Raw genomic sequence first — 19,268 nt, forward strand, 5'->3', positions numbered from 1 at the left:
GGAGTTGGCGGATACTTGGCATATCGACAAATTCGTGATGGATTGAGCCGACTAGTAAACACTCAGACTGACAAGCTGTGGGATGGACAAATTCAGATTCTGATCAGGCCCAACATCCCTTATGAGTTTGTGGTATCGGTATTTAGTAGATTGCAGGTAAATTACTTCAGTAACTAACTATCAAGGCTATTTGAAGCAACCTTCCTTGTGGGTTACATTTGCAGAACAAATCCCCTTTAAAATAAATCTCTTCTCACACAAACTGTGTTTTCACTGAGAAAAATACTTTATTCACTTAAAAACTTTTGGCTTGCATCTGTTTCCAGATGCTCAAAGGAGAAAATAAAGAAGTATTTACATCAGAAAAATACCAGAGCTCTGGCTCATGCTAACACTAACGCAGTAGAGCGTTAAACCAAGTCAGAAGCTCAGCTAGTTGGCGTTTTATTGCGTTTTCAGTTTTTCAGCACACAGCGTCATCAGGACGCCATACAGCAGCGCCCCCGTCAGGAGCAGGGCCGTACTGCAGAGGGGCCCGAGCGACAGCAGCGCCCCCAGCGCGTAGAACAGCAGCAGCAGCAACAGCGTCCGGTAGCTGGCCAGCGGCCGCAGGCTGAGCCGCGGCTGCTGGCGGTGCTCTAGCGCCCGTTGGGACATTGGGCTGAGCCGCAGCCGCACGCAGGAGTCCGGGTCGGTCAAGTACCGCCGGCCGAGGCGACCCAGGAAGTCTGAGCGTGAGCAGAGAGCGCCCATCTGGGCCTGGAGCTGAGAGAGGAACAATCACTGATCAGAACGGGAATTTATTCTCACTATGGCCCAAAAATTAAATTACAAAGAAGAAAAAATATTTTTATAAAAACGCTTCAATTTCAATCGGCCCTTCTGCATGACGGAGTATGAAAAGTTCAGTTTAATTACAAGAATATAATAACATTGGAAAAATAAACTTTTACTGGAAAATTGTTTTAAAGTGAAGAGGAAAAAGTCGTTTTAATGAGAAAAAAGCTTTGATTGTTTAGATCCACCAGTTTCTTTCTTCCAAATGGACTCCATTGATACGGCTCGCCCCAGAACCCGGAACGGATGCTCCAAAAACCCGGACTGGACTCACCCTGTTGTTCAGCAGAGATGATGCCCTATAGAGCAGCCGGACCAGCAGGGCGCTCTCGTAGCTCCTGATTGGCTGCAGCTCTGGATCACCCTGGTACTGAACCTCAAAGCGGCGCAGGCCGTTTATGATCTGCACACACACACACGCACACACACACACACGTTAAAGCTGGCCGGACTTCCATTCTACTACACGGACACACTGCATCTCCCAGCATTCATAGTGCGGGACGCCAGCCATCATTGCTGACATCACCAAAGTTACATACACTCACTCCACCCTGATTTAGTCATGGCAGCATCATGCCTGCTGGACCAGAATTAATTTTTAAACCAGACATTGTTTCAAACTACTGAAAGTAAATCTAACTTCCTGTGAGTGTCTGAGCTGACATAAGAGAGCTAAACAAGACGATTTAGCCGTCTTTCTGTTTGTGGCAGGGGTCAAACTAATTTCATTTTGTTCCACATTAAGGTGATAAAACAGTTCCTTTAAATCTAGACTAAAAACCCAGCAGCTTAGAAACATAAATTATTGATCAACACTCGGATGTGAAACAACGGCTAACTGTAACGCTTCAACTGCTGACTGTTTCTATGATTTTGCTTTTGTGTTTTTATGATGTTTAAAGAACCTTGAATCACCTTGTTGCTGAAAAGTGCAGTACAGATAAACTTGATTGATTGATTAAATGTCCTGGACGGGCCGGTTCTGTGTCTGTCCGACCTGTCGGCTGTAATCCGCCTTCGCTGCCCCTCCTTTGTCTAAATGTTGCTTTTTGTTCAGTTTTTTGGACCAAAGTGTGAGATGTGATTTTTTTCACCGCCTCCCATGATGGCTGCAGCCTCAGAAACCCGTCTTCCCAGGTCTTATGCTGTTTGTCTTTCTTTGGACCTGAAGGTAAAATGTTGTTGTGCTTCTGTACAATGGCAATAAAGACATTCTGATCTTTTATTATTTTCTATAGCTTATCCCTAAACATAAACTCAATTCATAACTTGTTCTTTTTTTAACAGCACCAGCAGGAGAAGCTGGTCCTCACAACACATTTTGAAAAATTGTCTTTACGCTGCATCAGAAACAAAGACAGACACACACACACACACGTTTGTTTTTCCATCAGTAACTAATAATTATTTAAGGGATAATTCAGCTGTAAAGCTGGGCTGTTTTGTCCTTTAACTGAATGTAATCAAATTATTTTTGTGTTTGTGATCATTCCTTGCTGTGTGAGAAGTTTCTTCTGTTCGGTGGCCGACTGACCCAGGTTCTGGTTCTGGATGGTTCCCCAGTTCAAACTAAAATGCCTCTAACGTTAATAAATTATTTTTAACAGCATGAGCCAAACTTTGGCATCCAGCCTCTTGTCGTCGGGTCGGGCACCAACCTGCCTCCGGCCCAGGTCCGTCAGAACCGGCCCAGTCTCGCCCTGGACGCAGTCCGGCAGCTGGTTGGCACGCCCGTCGTCCTGCGCGGCGCCCAGGTTGGCAACAAGTTGGGCAAGCTGGTTCTGGTTCAGCTGCAACGCAGAAACAGCGAGACATGAGGCGCTGCGGCGACCCGGTTCTACTGAGGGATCGGGAACCGGACCATACCTTAAAGATATGACACAGGTTCTCCAGGGCCCGGTCCAGGAACTCGTGGGTCTTCTTCAGGTACTCGCCGCTGTCCTCGGGCTCGGCGCCGGGAAACGCGTTGCTGAGGTCGGAGGAGGCGAGTCCGAACCAGGACAGGAAGGAGCCGCCGGCCGCCGCCTCGCTGGACTGATCCGAGATCCGCTTGGCCGTGTGGCGGGCCTGCGCGATGATCTGGATCAACCTCATGACCTGCAGGGCGAGCGGTGACACGGTGAGCGACGCGCCTGACCAAACGGACCTGAAGTGGAGCCACCGGGAACTCACCACTCCTCGGACCTCGGAGCCAAACATCTGCTTGTACTGGCAGTCCTGTCCTTCCAGGGAATACACGTGGCTCTTCACCTTGAACGCCGTGTCGGTCACCATCCGTTGCCGTGGCGACAGGTAACTGCCCCCCTGGCCCGGCGTCAGGTAACCGCGGGGCTGCCGGTGGGGCAGGACGTGCTCCGGCTCCAGAAACAGCTGCTCACCTGGAGAGGAAACGCAGAAACACAAAGAGTCGCCCGATCGTTCAGCCGCTGGTCTATGGTGGAGCGCAGAGAGGCTGATCTGGACGCATACATCTATGTTAGCACACAGTAATGAGAATTTAAATCTCTAACGCCGCTCGGTAGAAACTGCAGCAAACGTCCAGAATTAGGAGCAAAGCAGAAGAATAAAATCGCTTGAATTTTTAATTCACTAAAAGAATATTTAGTTAAGAAATGCAAACATGCTTGGGTTAGCCAATTCTGCAGTTCTTAAGAATCGGATGCTTTATTTTATTTTTGCACAGAATTGCAACAAAATGTCATTTCTGTAAACAAAGACAAATAACCCAACAGACAGAGGAGGCGCTACTATTTTCATTAGATCAGTTAAATATCAGCATCAGGAAACCTTGGCACATACAAGCAACATCTGGAGACAACATGCCAGTGAAGGCGCTGCATTCAGGGAGTGTGTGTTTGTAGCCATGTGTTTGTAAGGAGGTCTGCGAACCCTGTGGAGCCAGCCAACAGTGACATCATCATCAGAGTCAGAGCACCGCGCCTCACGTGAACAAAAATCAAACTTTGACAGATAAAATTTTCCTTTTGAATTTGACACTGACAGACGTGCTGACAATGTAAATTACACCGACTCTTCAACGCAGCATAACCCTTACAAGAAAATTCACAATCTCATTTCAAAAACTGAAAAATATTAAAATTCCACAGAGAAACATGTTTCTTTGTTAAAAAATGCAAGGAGACGATTGGATAAAATCCAAGAATATAAAATAGCTTAAAGATGACAAAAATTCTTCAGAGTTCATCTCCAAAACTTTACAGTAATATTAAGAACAATTACCAGTATTGCTTAACTCACGGCGACAAAATTCACGTGTGTATTTCATTCTCCTGCTTTGCTCCTAATTTTGGACGTTTGCTGCAGCATTTGGTGCTTTCATCGCAGCATTTCCCAGGAATAATCTGATTGGATGACGGCGACCGGCCTGTGATTGGCTGCCTGTCGTTTGAGCCGAGATCAGGCTGAGTGAGAGCAGAGCGCTAGATGTATGCGCCCAGATCAGACTCACTGCACTACATTGGGCCTCACCTCTCTGGATCATGTCTGCCAGGTTGGGCTGGGCCAGAACCTTGGCGGCCCGGAACACCATCAGGGCGTTCTTGGCGTTGACCAGGTCGGTCCGCGTGGCCCGGTTCAGGAAGCCCTGGAACAGCTTGGTGTAGAGCAGCAGGTTCTCGTGGACAAACGACTCCCTGCGGCAGAGGTCCGGTCAGCAGACAGAACTGGCGCCAACCAGAAACGCCAGGCGGGTCCACTCACCATTTGTCCGGCACGGTTCTGTTCTGGTCGGGTTGGGCATTTGGCTTCTCTCCTGTGTATCTCCAAGGCTGAATGTAGCTGAGCCACGTCTCCAACACCTGCACGAGATTTATCGCCGTCACATTTCTACCTCAGTGAAATACGACAAGAAATCCTTAAACATTAAAATATTGAGAAAAAGTTCAACAGTTTTAGTCTCATTGAAAAAAGTGAAACTCATTATTAACTTCAGGTCTTTATTTCTTCTCATTTTAATGATTTTTGTTCAGAGAATGAAAACCCTCTGAAAAATAGATTCAGTGTCTCAGAAGATAAGAATATTACTAGTCATGGAAAGTTTAGTGGAAAGAAAAGGTTCACCAGCACCACAATGCTTCAGGAATCCTTGGCAACTTCAGCAGGAAGGGACTGAGGCTGCTCAGACGGATCCGGTTCTGAGGAGAACCAGAACCCGACTGGTGCTCAGGGTCCAAACGTCTCCTTTTCAGATGAAAGTAAAGTTTGTATTTGATCTGGACACCAAGGTGCTGGAGGTCCAGAGTGAAGCTTCCACAGTCAGCTCAATCTGGGTCAGCAAGTCATCTGCTGGTTCTGGTCCACCGGGTTTTCTCAAGTCCAAAGCAAATGCAGCCGTTTAGAAGAACATTTAGAGTTTTTCATGCCGACAGCTATGAGCTGGAAACATCTAGCTGGATGCTAGAAGTTGGTTTCTATTTCCAAAAGGACTTGGTACCGAACCAAAAGCTGCTTCAATCACCATGGCGACTCCAGGCACGGGGCCGGCCAGAACCCCAGAGAGACTCTATGGAGTATTGTCAAGAGGAAGATGAGCTCTCCTCCAAGGATGAGCCCAGACCAGGCGTTAGTTTTCTGAACATTTTCGTTTAAAATAAAATACTGATCTGGTGTTATTTTATGAGATGCTGAATTTTGGGGTTTTATTCTCTGAATCGTCAGAATGCAAGAAATAAAAACGGAATATTTCACTCAAGGATTTATAAATCAACATAATTTACGAGTTTCACTGAAATGAGTGAAAAAATACTGAAAATATTGACCTTTTTCTCAATTTTCTAGTTCTTTGAGCTTTTTCCTGTATTAAATTAGACCTTCAGTGAACAAATAAGTTCTTCTAAAAATCTTTTAATTTCAGCCTAACTGGATTTAAACTGTTGGTTGATAATTTCATGTTATATTGTTGGTAATAAACTAAACGCTGCGGTTCGTCCTGAGGTAACGTACGGCTCTGAAGGAGGCGTCCAGCGGCCAGTGTCCGAAGCAATGCTGCAGGAACAGGTAGAGCTTCTGCTGCACAAAGCGCTGCACCACCACCCTGCAGCAGCGCAGCACAAACACAGAAACACGCATCAAACATGCATCTGAATATTTGGCCAAATTACTTAGCAGGATTCGTTCACTTTTCATGCAACAAAATTCAAACAATTCTCAGGAGGTTTTCAAAGTTTTCCAGCAAAACACTTAGGAGATAAAAACAATAGTTTCAATTCAGATTATATGATGTCATTTATTACTGTTATTAATAACGTCTTCTGATAGTTTTCTATAGAGACAAGTTAAGCTAAACTAAAACAAAAGGTTTTGAAATGTTTCACCCTAAACACCCGACAACAAAACACTAATTTAACAAAAATATTCTCCAATTTCAATAACTTTGTTTAATGTATTAAACGTTTTCTTATGAGTCGGCAACAGAAGTGACCCAGTGGTAAAAACAAACGTCGTCCAGCCAACTGGCGATAAATTTGAACCGAATCATGACAGATGCAGGAAAGCTTTCCTAGCTAGCTAGCTCAGTTAGCGGTAGCTTCAACAGCCTGGGTTGAAAACGCAGCGAAGATTTCGACTCAAACTTTAGCTGAACAGAACAGAAGCACATCCAGATTAAACAGCCTAACATGTAAGGCCGACGGATTTCAAGCAACAAAAATATTTAAACAGAAATTTAAGACTTTTTAAGGCCTTAGTTTTAGATGCACTAATTTAGGAGATATTCTGACTTTTTAAGTTTGCACCCTGAGTAAACATGGCTACCAGGGATTTATAGCTGCTGACCTCTTGAACTCTTCCAGCGGGCTGGTGTGGGGGGGGGAATGGGCCGGCGAGGGCGGCGGCTCCGGCTTCAGGCTGCTGGAGAAGGCGTGCAGATGTTTCACCAGCAGGCGCACCACCAACACATGCTCCTCTGACGGATTGAAGGGCTCCTGGAAACACAGCCAATCACAGCGATCCACACCACCAATCATCTCCACCAGCTCCACAAAGCAGCCAATCACAGCAGGCCCCGCCCCAAAGTGAGGTCACATGCCTCAAACCCTCACGACTCTGGATCAGAACGTGTTTTTAATAACAGCAAATTTAGTTTTTATTTAGTTTCTGATGTTTGTTTAAGATGAATCTGTCGATTGTTTTGTTTTAAACAAAGTAAACAGGATGAGCAGTGTGACCTCACTTCCTGCTACAGCAGCATGATGCAACGCTTGACCTTCCGCAGCAATCAGCCATCCCATCTGCAGCCAATTACAAACACAGGAACTCATGCAAAGATGGTTGTTGTTACTGGCATTACATGCGCTTGGCAGCGACAGCAGGAAGACGGACAGACGGCCATGCATCAACGCAAGCAATGCGCCCAAAGACCTAAAGCTCTGCTGCAGGACTGCGCCTGCTGTCCAGGATCCTTCTCTGCACAAACCATGAACCTGGACCGGACAGCGAGATAAAGGCTCGCTCATACTTACTGCACTGCAAAAACACAAAACCTTGCCAAGTATTTTAGTATCATTTATACAACAAATATGTCAAAATAAGGCAAAAGTAACTCACAGGTAACTTTTCAGCAAAATATAGGAGCCTGTTTAAAGTCAGTAATTCCTTAACCAAAACGTTCCAGTTCCACTGGGTCATTTTGCTTGTAACATTGGGAAAAAGTTTTGTTACAAGTGAAATTATTTGTCAGTTGAACTAGAACTTTTTGATTACTGACTTAAAATAAGCTCCTATATCCTGCTGAAAAGTTACCTGTGAGTTAGTTTTGCCTTATTTTAAGTAAACTGACATATTTGCACCAGAAATGAGACAAAAAGTACTTTGTAAGATTTAGTGTTTTTGCGTCTACAGTATTGCAAAAACATAAAGACACATTCATCTCATTAAAGAGTAACTAAACCCCAAATAGATTTTTTTTTTGCTGGTAAACTGTCTAAGTTGGTTTTGTGGTGCCATCTTTACATTTCTCTGCAAATTTTGACATTTTTGTGTAAATTTGATTAATTCTGATCTTTATGGTTGAGGAAGAACCCAGCCAATGTTGACCAGGTTCTTTGAATACGCATGGCCTGAACTTGAACCCAAAATCTGCAGATTCTGCTTCTGAAAACGGACCACATCTGGTTTTACTGAAGTTTCAGGAAACAGAAACTTGATCTGATTGTTTTAAAAATTCAAATGTTTTCAGATAAATAAAATTGATTTTCTCAGGAGTCTTTAGCTACGTTTCTGTCCAGTTGCCATGCGAATTTCAAGCAAACTTTTAAAACATCAAAGAAAATGCAAATTATATGTTATTTGTTAATATCTGCTGATTTGGAGCCAACCACCCGGGCTACGAACAGCGTGATGTCATCAAATATTGACCCTACGCACGGCTGGAAGAAACACGAAGTGTAGGTTGGACCAGTGAGACTACTTATTGATTACCTATTAATCATCTTTTTGGATAGCAAGAGGAGATTAACAGGAGATTATTTTTCAGAATGTGAATCAGGTGAAGCTAAAACTGAATTAGAGCAGTTCTAGAACAGACGTTTATATTTTTATAACCAGTTTTGGTTAAATTTCTGCTCTGATTGTTTTCTTTCAGCAAATGGCCTTTTTTAGAGTCTGTTTACTCCAGCTAAGGATTAATCAATCCCTAAATTAGTTGACGATTCCTTCACTAATCAATAAATCAGATTAATCGTTTCGGCCCTGCTGTCGGCTGAAGCTATGCGTCGGCATTAAAGCGTGGCGGACCGCGAGCCGCCTCCCCTCATGCAGCAGCAGCAGCTAACGCATGCTAACCTAGCATGCTAACCAGAGAAGGATCCTGGACCGAAGCTTTACCTCCAGGAGGCCCCAGGGGGGCGCTGCTGAGTGAAAAGGTAAAAGTACTTGGTAGGTGTGGAGGGTCCCAGAGCCAGGAGGGGCGAGGGGTTGGCACGGCATGCTGGACATACTGAGGCGGTACTGCAGCAGCGCCAGCTGTTCACCCGAAAGAGGGAGGGGAGTACAAGGGGAGAGGGGGGGGACACACAAGGGGGGGGGGGACACACCAGAAGGAGAGCAACCACAAAGAAGCATTTGGCCGAAAATATTCAGGAGGAAAAAACACAACAGGAGACAAAAAGAAGAAAATATTGACTGCAGCAACAAAACGATTTGTCTCTTAAAGGAGAAAAACCAGAAGAGTCCAGATCCGGTTCTACTAGAACCCGGTCCGGTCCTACACAATCCGACCAGCCGGACTCCAGCCTGAGGACCGGCTCTGGACCTCCCGTCTTCCCCATGATGGAGACGGACAGGCGACCTTTACAGCCCCTGAAGGTCGTCTGCTCCCAGTTTTTACAGAAAATCCTCCAATCAGAATAAAACCAGCTTCACTCTGCAAAAACAAAATCTGGCCAAATATTTTCGGTCTAGTTTCTTGTGCAAATATCTCAGTACAGCTTGTTTTCAGTAAATAACTTCTAAATATCAATTTTAAAACGTTCTAGTTCAACCGGCAGATTATTTCACTTGTAACTTGGAAAAAAGTCTTGATCAGTGAAATAATCTGCCAGTGGAACTGGAACGTTTCCATGAATGTTAAAGAGTTTTTGACTTGAACAAATTCTTACATTTTTCTGAAAACCTGCTGTAACTTAGTTTTGTTGTATTTCATGTGTAATAAGACATTTGTGCTAGAAACTAAAATACTTGGTCACATTTTGTGTTTTTGCAGTGCAACCTCAGCATCCATCCCTACAGCTGAGCAGAACCGACTTCAACTGGAAGGTTCTGGGTTGGGTGAACAGTGAAAACGGTCCAGAACCTTCCAGCCGCCCCAAGCAGATAAAGTTTCCTCTGAACGGAGCAGTAACAGATCATTTCCTCTGAAATATGAAACAGAGATGCAGCAAAGCAGCAGCCGAGTCGCCTTTAAAATGTTTATTTGGTTTCATTTTTAAAACTGGAAACCAGCAGAAAGTTTCTGCACTGCTCCGAGAGGAAACGTGACGGTGGGAATTGATTCCCGTCCAGGTCGCCATGCGTGTTGTTGAGAGGAACTCCAGTATGAAGTCTGAACAGATTCATTATCTTTACTGCAAAATGTAACCGGAGGCAGTGGCTGATTTCAGTCCGTTGTGGTGGATAAGGTCAGCCGAAGCGATCGATCGGTGCAGCCAAGCAGGAAACCCTCCAGAACCAGCAGAAACCCTGTGTTTTTCAGATTCTTTATAGTCTGTCCTGCTCTTTTCTCCGCTCAGCTTTTTTTTTTTTACCCCTCCAGGGGGTCTTTTGTGGGCTCTAGTGTCCCTTATATGACAGTAGGCTGACAGGAAACGGGGAAGCAGAGGGGGGAAGACATGCGGCAAATGTCGTCGGGTCCGGGAGTCGAACCCGCAACGGCCTCCAAATATGGGTCGCTCTAACCCCTACGCCACCACGGCACGCCCTCCGCTCAGCATTTTGATGAGTTCAGTTTTGTAGTGATTGGATGACGAGCTGAGGCCGCCTGGAACAGAACCGACTTCAGGTGCCATGCAGCATGCAGAGGAAGACAAGCGACAGGAACATGCCCAACTCCTGACCACAGCAGCTGCAGCTTTAAACTGCTAAATGATCTGAAGTACAGATTTCTGCTGCGCTGGCCCGAGACCTGATCCGACCCGGTCCGGCTCAGGGTGTGAACCCAGAGGACAGGCAGGATCTTCTCTGCAGCTTTTTAATTGAATTATTTTAACATCAGCAGGTGAGAATCAGCCCATCGACGGCCGGTATGCAGCGTTGCAGCGCAGGATGCAGGGAGGCGAGGGAAAGCGCCTTACCTTTACCTGAGGAGACTGCAGCTTCTGGTACAAGTCCAGGGAGTAATGATGGAGCCAGATCTCTACAAACATCTGAAGACACAAAACGCAGAATTTTAGAGAAAAAATCCTCAGAAACTGATCCAATCTCAGATCGGTCCCGGTTGCTCCGTCCTGCCTCTCTGTCTGGAGGACAGCCAGACCGCTGAAGTTTATGAGCAAATAAAATGTTTTCTTTCACTGACAGAAAGTTTCAGCAGTAGGTTTTTCCAGGGCCTGAACTAAATTAAGGACGGAACATTTGAATGCAGCAGAAATCTGGAGATTTAAATTTCTCCAGCATGGAAGCTTTTAGCTTGAAGAGATTTTAGCGCTCTTCAAGCTCGATCCGAAAGATTCATAAATTTGCAGACAAAATCATAAAGTCTAGAATAACTGCTTGTTATTCTAACAGGTGTCTGCTTAATAACTGAGCAGTTGTATTACTGTAATGCATTTACATTATGGTAATACAACTGTATTACTATGTAGTAATACAGTTGTATTACTGTGAACCAGTAATACTGTGAACCAGGCCCAACAGTGAGAAAAGTTGTGTTTAATTAGAGGAAACATTAAAGTCTCTTCATCTGTGAACTGTGGCTGAAACGATTAATCATGACTAATCAATTATTGGAGAAAGGAATCCTTAGTCTCTAAATCTGTCCTACTCAGCACCACCTGGTTCACATTCTGAACAAAATATATATTAGCACCTTCGCTACTAGTTATTAATCAGTTAATCAATAATAATAATAATTTCTACACTGATGTTCAGCAGAAAACATGAGCTTTTCTCATGTTCAATGTTTCATTATTTGCTGCAAATGATAAAAAATGCTAAAAAAAAATGCTGATATTGACTTTTAGACAATAATATGTTTATTTCCTTATTTAAAAGAATAATTAAATTATTTGTTTATGTGCATCTCTTAATGTATTCTAATATTGGTTAGTAAAGGCTTAAAGGAAAAATCTGCAGAATGTGATTTTTTTGTCTGATTTATCAGATAATCATTATAATAATCGACAGATTAAATGATAACTAAAATATTCAGGGTGGAAGAGCGTGTGACCCGTGTGCGGCGCAGTGTCTCGGAGCTGCAGCATCGATTCTCACCTGCAGCAGCGTCTCGGACCTCCAGATCTCCTGCGCTGCAGGGTCTGCGTTCACCGACGGCTGGTGGAAGATGTGGTGCTTCAGGAGGCTCGGGCTGTGGACGCCGTAACCCGCAAACGACACACTGGAAGCTCTGAGAGAAAGTTTACCAAATATTTAAAGTATTTATCATGAATCCATCAGCCTTTGTTCACTGTTGCTGGATGTAGAGCTGCTGAGATTTTTCCTTTAGCCAGAATATGAAATAAAACCCAACATAACTGGCCTCCCACATAATCATCATCATACTGTTCATCACTTTATTTATTTATTCATTCTTTACTAGTTTGTACATTTTCCTCTTCAGGAAACTGCCATCGTTACCATTAATACTCGTGTGTTCAGCGCTCAGTTTAACACCTGTTGCTTCTAAGATTACTCCATAAATAAACTCAGGTGTTAAAAGCTGTTCAATAAACAGTTACCGTGGCGACGGAGCCGCGACGGAGCCTCTGGAGTCGGTGAACGGAGACGCAGGAACACTTCCTTCAACGGGCAGGAAGTACTTGAGGTACAGGTCGACCAGCACGAAGTATGCGCTGTCTGTGGAGCTGCAGAGCTGCGGCTGAAGGCAGTTCTGGAATCACAACACCAAGATAATCGCTTATATTGGAGATCAATAAATAATCCAGAGAAACGCATCCAGGCTTCAATTCCTGCAGCAGCGTCTTCACAGGTGTGACTAACAAACCAACGGTCCAGAACGCTGCTGCTGGAGTTCTGACTAGAACCAGGAGGATCGAGACACCACCTGGTTCTACATCACCCGGTTCTACACCAGCCGGTTCTACATCACCCGGTTCTACACCACATCACCCAGTTCTACACCAGTCGGTTCTACACCACCCGGTTCTACAGTCCTTCACTGAGATTTTAAACTGCTGGTAGTTTACTGTATAAATCATTGAACAAATTATAGATTTGCTACTGGATCAACCTGCTGGTTCTGGTTCTGGTTCTGGCTCTGCATCAGAACCAGAACCAAACATGGAGACGCAGCATGCAGCTTCCAGAAAACTGAAAAACAGCTGAAACACTGAGCCCCTTTAAGACTAAACCCAGCTGGTTAGAGCTGCTTTGAACCATAATAAATTAAACAATGATCAATAATCTGATGTGCAACAACTTTGTATTTTTGTGTTTTTATGATGGAAAGAATCTTGAATTGTCTTGTTTCTGAAATGTGCTACACAGATAAACTTGATTGATTATAAAACGTAACTAGGAAGACTGGATGGAGAAAAGCTCCTCCCTCTGTTCATCTCCAGTCAGAAACCTGGACTGTTTCTTTATCTGGAGCCCAGATGAAGAAAAATAACTCCAAAGCATGATGCTGCCACTGTCTGTTCATAACGATCCCCCCCCACATCAGGAAGACGTCAAATAATGTTTGCATAAAATTTAGAAGCTCTTTAAGCACAATCTCTATACCAGATTGTCTCTATTTGGGCTACAACTAACAATTATTTTAGTAGTCGATTATTCTATCCATTAATCAATTAAACATATTCCGCAGATTTTTCATTTAATCACGTACTCTTATTTTAAACTAGATTAGGAATACGTTAGAAGATTCAAACAATGTAATTTGGTTTTAAATGTTTAAAAATACACATTTTGTTTCCTCAAAGTCGATATCAGAATCCCTTTAGTGAACGTCTCATCATTTGTAGCAAATAAAAATCCTTCAACGTTAGAAAAGCTCCTGGTTGCTGCGGTGGCGCAGTGGTTAAGCACAACGCATATAAAGACGCCTTACCTGACCCAGACATCACAGGTTCGATTCACGGCCTGATGACCTTTGCTGCATGTCTTGATACATTAATTGATTAATAAAATGATCATTAGATGCAGCGCTAACTAATCCATCCAACATGGATTTAGATGTTATTCAATTTTAAATGAAATCAAACGTCTGAAACAGGATAAAAGCTCTGAGTTCATCAGCGCAGCGATGCTAAACTCACCCTGGGAGCGATGAGGCAGTAGGCCAAATTAAACATGAAGAACTCGAAAGGATCTGCAGAGAGTTGAGGAATAAATTCATTTTCCACTAAGAACGATAGCAAGAGTTTGAAAACTGAAGTTAATGTGAGGATGAGCAGGAAACCCTTCAGCAGCTCCTGTAAGGATACTGAGAGCGACGTTCAGCGTCAGGACGCCCGGCAGCGGGAACTGCAGCTTGTTGTGGAACAGAGGACAGTCGGGAAGAACGCCCTCCTGGATGCAGGCCTTCACCGGACCCTAAACACACACACATTCACTACTAGATAAAACATCAACCACAACATTATGTTGCCTGCAGCTGTACGGCAGTAAGCACTATGTGTACCTTGAGATTTTAATCAGAGTATAAAAAAAAAGATATTTCCGAGTTGTGTTTTTTTTTTGTTTTGTTTTTGAACTGCCCTCTGACGGGACACCCGTCGATTGTCCATTGACAGAGCGTGACAGCTTCCACGCTCTCAGCATCACGCTGGACTGGGAGAGCTGAACAGTTAAATGTAGTTTATCGTTTATCAGAAAGAGAAGAGATGAAGGAAACGTTGTCGCCACACATCCACCTCTGGAAGTCTCAGGTAAAACACACAAGCCTGGGAATCGGCTTCCTCCTCCACACACGGTTTGGCTTTGCTTTCCTGTCTTCATTATTTAGTGTAATATTATATTATTTTTATAATATTTTTATCAAAGATGCGTGATCAAAGCTTTTCTCTCTTAATCTTAAGATGTTTTTTCTGGTAAGAATGTGTAGTTATTCTGCTAATATTATGACTACAGTCTTGTAAATAAATACAAATTCTTGTAGAACTCCAGTGTCAAACTCACAGGAGGAATGATAGAAATAAAAGTGACTTCTTGAGAAGAATTTCTTTTTTAGAAAAGAACAAAATTGATTAAATTGGAAACTGGATCTGGTTTGATATTATTTTTAAGCCTAGATTTCGGTGTTTCAGCCTGAAATAAGAAAAAAACTCCAACTCTTCCAATTAACAATTTGATAAAAACTCTGTCGTACCGGGAGATAGTGGACAGGAACTTCGTATTTGTATTCTTCTGCCTGAAGTTTGTACACCAGCTTCATCATCGGGCCACTGAAACACAGAGGAGTGAGAAACCTTTGTTTTATTCTGAAAGTACGTCAGAACCGGTTCTACCTCGGGCTCAGGAAGTCCAGAACCAGGTTGAACTCGTTGCTGCGTGAGTGCAGCAGGCGCAGGTTCCAGCCGGAGATGACGCCGTCCAGACTTCCAAACACATTCTCCACCAGCCAGGGGAAGATCAGGTGCAGCTCCTGCAAAACATCCCAAAATTACTTCAAAATTCAGATGGGGTCAGGAAGCGGATTTCTCCGGTTCAAATCAGAGCAAAATGGATCACAGCGAATAGCTAATGCTCTAAACAGGCTGAAACAGAAAAAAATACACGAATATTTAGGATATGATCCGTATTACATCGGTAAAAAAGATAATACTCTTATAATCTTGAGGATTTACCCGCATCGAGGTGATCCACATAACTAACTATCTGGAGCTGCAGACCTCATATTATACCACCAGCCAGAAGAACGTTTTCAAAAGCCTGGAGAATAAAATCATTTAGTTTCAGGTTGGGTCAAATTTAGGATCAAAAGAAGCATTAAATGGCTGTCGACTTGTTTCTGCCGGGTGAGTAGTGAGTTGTGCTATTTTAAGTAATTAGTCTATGATAACGATGCTACCGCTAACAACAAGCTAACCCATGTTATTTCTATGAGCTTGGATCTCCTAGTAAATAATTTATTTAGCTTCTGTAAACCCACATTCATGCAGGAGTTGTACTTTAATGTTGAGTCATTGCTGGATTCAGGTCCAATACAAGTCAACGATTCGCTCCGATCTACAGAAACCCCATTAAAGACATGGTTGGTGGCTGAGAGAGAGAGTGGGGAAATACTCAGGGCTCACTATGAATGCTTGTCTTTCTCAGTGACTGTCCAATAAAACATCTGTAAATACTATTAAAACGATGCGATCGTTACCTGTTAGAAAGTAGAGCTGCAAACTCTGGCATTGTTAGTTTTCACACCTGCTGTTTTAAGCTGTAGATTGTTGATCCACTTTTCTCAGTAAGTTTTTAAAATTAACTCCCTTGTGATCGACTACCTTCGAAACACAAAAATAATGTTGATCTTTCTCTCTATTAGAACAGTTGGAACAACCGTACAGGACTCAGACTTTAGACATTTTGAAGCTGGATCATTATATTTACTTCCTGGCCCTCATGTGCAATGCCTGACATCGGTACTACGTCATCTGAAACCCAGTAATAGTCAACTGCAAATGTGCAGACATAACCTGGTGGGCGGGGCTAACGGTCTAACCTCTCACTGCAGAGCAGAAAAAGACAGTGTTTGATTTTTAGACCTTTGCTAAGGGAGATAAGATCAGCTTCACATGCGAGTATCAGTCGATCACCGATTTCTCAAAATTAAGAAAATTGGCACCGATAAATCAGTGCACCCCTACTAGAAATCGTGTTTTAAACCCATCCAAGAGTTTAAAGATACTTCCACGGGGCGTGCTGTGGTGGTGCAGTGGGTTAGCACGCCCCACGTTTGGAGGCCTTAGTCCTCGACGCGGACGTCACGGGTTCGACTCCCGGTCCCGACGACCTTTACCGCATGTCTTCACCCCTCTCCTCGCCCTCCTTCCTGTCTGCCTACTGTCAAAAAAATACGAGCCACTAGCGCCGCAAAAACTCTTCGGAGAAAAAAAAAAAGAAAAGATACTTCCACACTTTTCAGATTCTCACTTGTAAAAAAAAACTAAACTAAAATGAAGAAAACCAGGAATTTGTTTCATACCTGTAAAATATTTCAGGTTGGTTTAGCAAATAAAATTAGGGAGTACAAATATGAAAATTTGGGTCAATATTGAAATAAATATCACAGTTACTGATAAACACCCAAAATCCATTGCTGCATCACTATTATCACATTACCTTCAGATATATAGTCATCAATAAGATGGAAAGAAACATCGGTTGCTAAAATCGGCTTAGTATCACGTAAGGGAGCGATGGTGATATTTTGTGCATCTCTAAGTGAACACATTGAAGTACCTTAGCGGGATACTCGTCTATGATCTTCAGCAGGTCCTGGCATCGCTGGATCAGAGGCTTGGAGGTGGCGTCAGCTTTGAGGTTTGCCTGAAACAACACGGTAAACATATAAACAGGAAGAAAATTAGCACAACTACTTAAAGAATAAGAATATAGTGAATCACCCAAAAACTCTTAAAAGGACATGTGTTGACAATAATCTCAAGGAAGAGGTTATCCCAGCGTCTTTTTTCACCACAGTTCTTCTTTCCACTAAACTATCACAAGGTCCCTGTTATTTCTGATGCTGACTAATGATTGCTTTGCTGGGAGTCAGAGACAGTAACAGAGTGGAAGGTTATCATGGAGATGTTCAGCAGCTGAAACGCATCATCATATTCAATGAGTTCTAACTGGTGAATATCTATAAATCACAGCAAAGAAACTTTTCTTATGCTGGAATCCAGATTCTTGTGAGCAATCAGCTGCTTTATGGGTAACTTTCAGTAGATTCAGCAGAGGAGTCTCTGCATGATGCTGTAGACCAAAACATGACCAAATACAGTATGTATCTCCCTTGTTTCATTTAATTAGTGACACAAATGAACTTTGCATGATATCTTAAGTGAGCTGCAGCTGTTTGCTGATGTTAGATGTGACTCACCAGCAGGAAGCTGGGCTGCTGTAAGCTTGGGCTGCTCATGTTCCTCAGCTCCACCTGGAGCTGCAACACAAACACAGGAAAGTTTTTATCCTGATGCTAACTGATCAGAAACATTTCTGTTAACTATTTTAATCAGTTTGGTCAGAAAACAAACCGCTCTGGAAACTAGGAGGAGTTATAAACTATTGAACTGAAGAGAGGGGGAGGCCGAACACCCTGAGTCAGCTAACGGTGGTTAGCTAGAGCCGTTTAAACTGACAACAGCTGCTATAAGTTGGACGGAAGTTCATTAAGAAACACCGGAAACTACCTGGAATAATTCAATCTGTTAATGGCGTCTTCCTCACCTCTGTCCGCGGGAAAATATTAAAGTTAGAGTGGGTTTTACACGAACCGCGTTTCCATCAGTTCACCAGAGGCAAGTAGCCTTCTTCTCTGTTAAACTCACAGGAGCCGCTTACATGCTGTAGGCCGCTCCCGCCATCTGCTGGAAGCACAGAGAATTACATCCTTCTTCTTTTGTGTTTTATTGGTGGATGGCAACCTACTTAAGATTTTTTTTGTTTAGTTTCAGATTAGGATTATATATTTTTGGTAGTTGTTATTAATTAAAAGTATTTTGGGGGTTTTGTTTAGGAAGGGGAGTTTCTATTGTCCAGTCCTCTGGCTCGTTTTAAAGGGACCTATGGTGTCTCTGGGCTCCAGCTGATTGAAGAGACTCACCAGTCTAGTGGAAGGGGAGTTTATTCCTTTGCTGTATTCACCAGGGATTTTTGTGTGAGTGTGTTTTTGTTGGGGACCACTTAGGCGTATTTAGTTATATTTGTATTTTCCTTATTATTATTCCTCCCCCCATCAGTATATTCTATTTAATTGGGTTTTCACTATTTTTCAGCTGTAAGGTTTCCAGGGCCAGCATAGACTCCTACATTTTAGTGTGGTCATTTTGTACAATAAAATAAATTACTACTTTTACAAATAGGGCATTTGTGAATCAAATAAATGTATCTAATTTTCAAGCAGTGCGTCTGTTAATTCTTACAAACGTATCTGTATGATGGTCTGTTAAAAAAAGAGTATCAAAGGTTTTCCGAACATAACAAGAGCTGTATCCAAGGTCACATGCTCATTTGACCAAACTTGGTGTGTATGCTCACCCCAACCCTCTGCAGGTGCCCACCATGTTTATCTGGTGGGCACCCAGCCCACTCCCTTCATATAGCTGCCATAGACTCCCATTCATTTTTCAGCCTAGTCAAAGTCTGGCTAGGAACTTATCCTTAATCTCAGTGGCCTCTTACCTCAACTTAACCAGATTTTATTAATTTCTTTTTGAGCTCCGTTTTTTAAAATAAATCACAGCTCAGCTTTTAAATCTCATCTCTGAGCCTCTGTTGGATGAAAAAAATTTATATTCATGCTGCTCTGAAGGCTGGAATTTAGTTTTAAAAGTCTTTTAACCATGTTTTATTTAATTGGGGCCTGCCCATAGCAATGCATAAGGAGAGGCTTCGCAAGTCAGTACTGCCTCCATGCATTGCATGGCAGGCACCTATTATTCTACACCCAATAGAACGTCTCTTTATATCTTTATTTATATCTTTATTTATTTTTCTTCCATCACCGTTAATGCGGCTCGTACCGCTGCGTGCACCCCCACAAAAGTGGTATCAAAACGTGCGGCTCGATGCCGAGAAGG

At 43.1% G+C, this 19,268-nt stretch overlaps 1 protein-coding gene across 8 annotated transcripts; it reads right to left on the reverse strand.

Moving 5' to 3' along the window:
- Positions 1-263: 263 nt before the first annotated feature.
- On the reverse strand, positions 264-18,054 carry smpd4 (sphingomyelin phosphodiesterase 4). 8 transcript variants are annotated; one of them, XM_028002818.1, is made up of 20 exons: positions 17,917-18,054; positions 17,570-17,629; positions 16,927-17,013; positions 14,982-15,118; positions 14,843-14,918; positions 13,959-14,067; positions 13,791-13,843; positions 12,249-12,400; positions 11,785-11,917; positions 10,653-10,718; positions 8,731-8,820; positions 6,634-6,782; positions 5,803-5,893; positions 4,561-4,658; positions 4,330-4,493; positions 3,013-3,218; positions 2,707-2,937; positions 2,499-2,630; positions 1,112-1,240; positions 264-765 (listed from the first exon to the last, which is right to left on the reverse strand). In XM_028002818.1, exons 2-20 carry the CDS (start codon positions 17,606-17,608, stop codon positions 445-447), a joined length of 2,463 nt encoding a protein of 820 aa, XP_027858619.1. In that variant the 5' UTR covers positions 17,609-17,629; positions 17,917-18,054; the 3' UTR covers positions 264-444. The 8 variants fall into 8 exon arrangements, with proteins under 8 accessions (XP_027858619.1, XP_027858617.1, XP_027858618.1 ...); XM_028002816.1 differs by having other exon boundaries at positions 8,683-8,820; XM_028002817.1 differs by having other exon boundaries at positions 10,647-10,718.
- Positions 18,055-19,268: the final 1,214 nt, after the last annotated feature.

Source organism: Xiphophorus couchianus, chromosome 20 (genome assembly GCF_001444195.1).
Source record: "Xiphophorus couchianus chromosome 20, X_couchianus-1.0, whole genome shotgun sequence".
NCBI classification, from domain to species: domain Eukaryota; kingdom Metazoa; phylum Chordata; class Actinopteri; order Cyprinodontiformes; family Poeciliidae; genus Xiphophorus; species Xiphophorus couchianus.

Bases quoted from the DNA above. Each gene is read 5' to 3' on its own strand.
- smpd4 (XM_028002813.1), bottom strand. From the start codon at position 17,608: ATGAGCAGCCCAAGCTTACAGCAGCCCAGCTTCCTGCTG. The intron at 15,119-16,926 runs GTACTTCAATGT...GATGTTTTGCAG, and splicing joins TAGACGAGTATCCCGCTAAG to GAGCTGCACCTGATCTTCCC. The intron at 3,219-4,329 runs GTGAGGCCCAAT...TTTCCTCTCCAG, and splicing joins GGCAGACATGATCCAGAGAG to GTGAGCAGCTGTTTCTGGAG.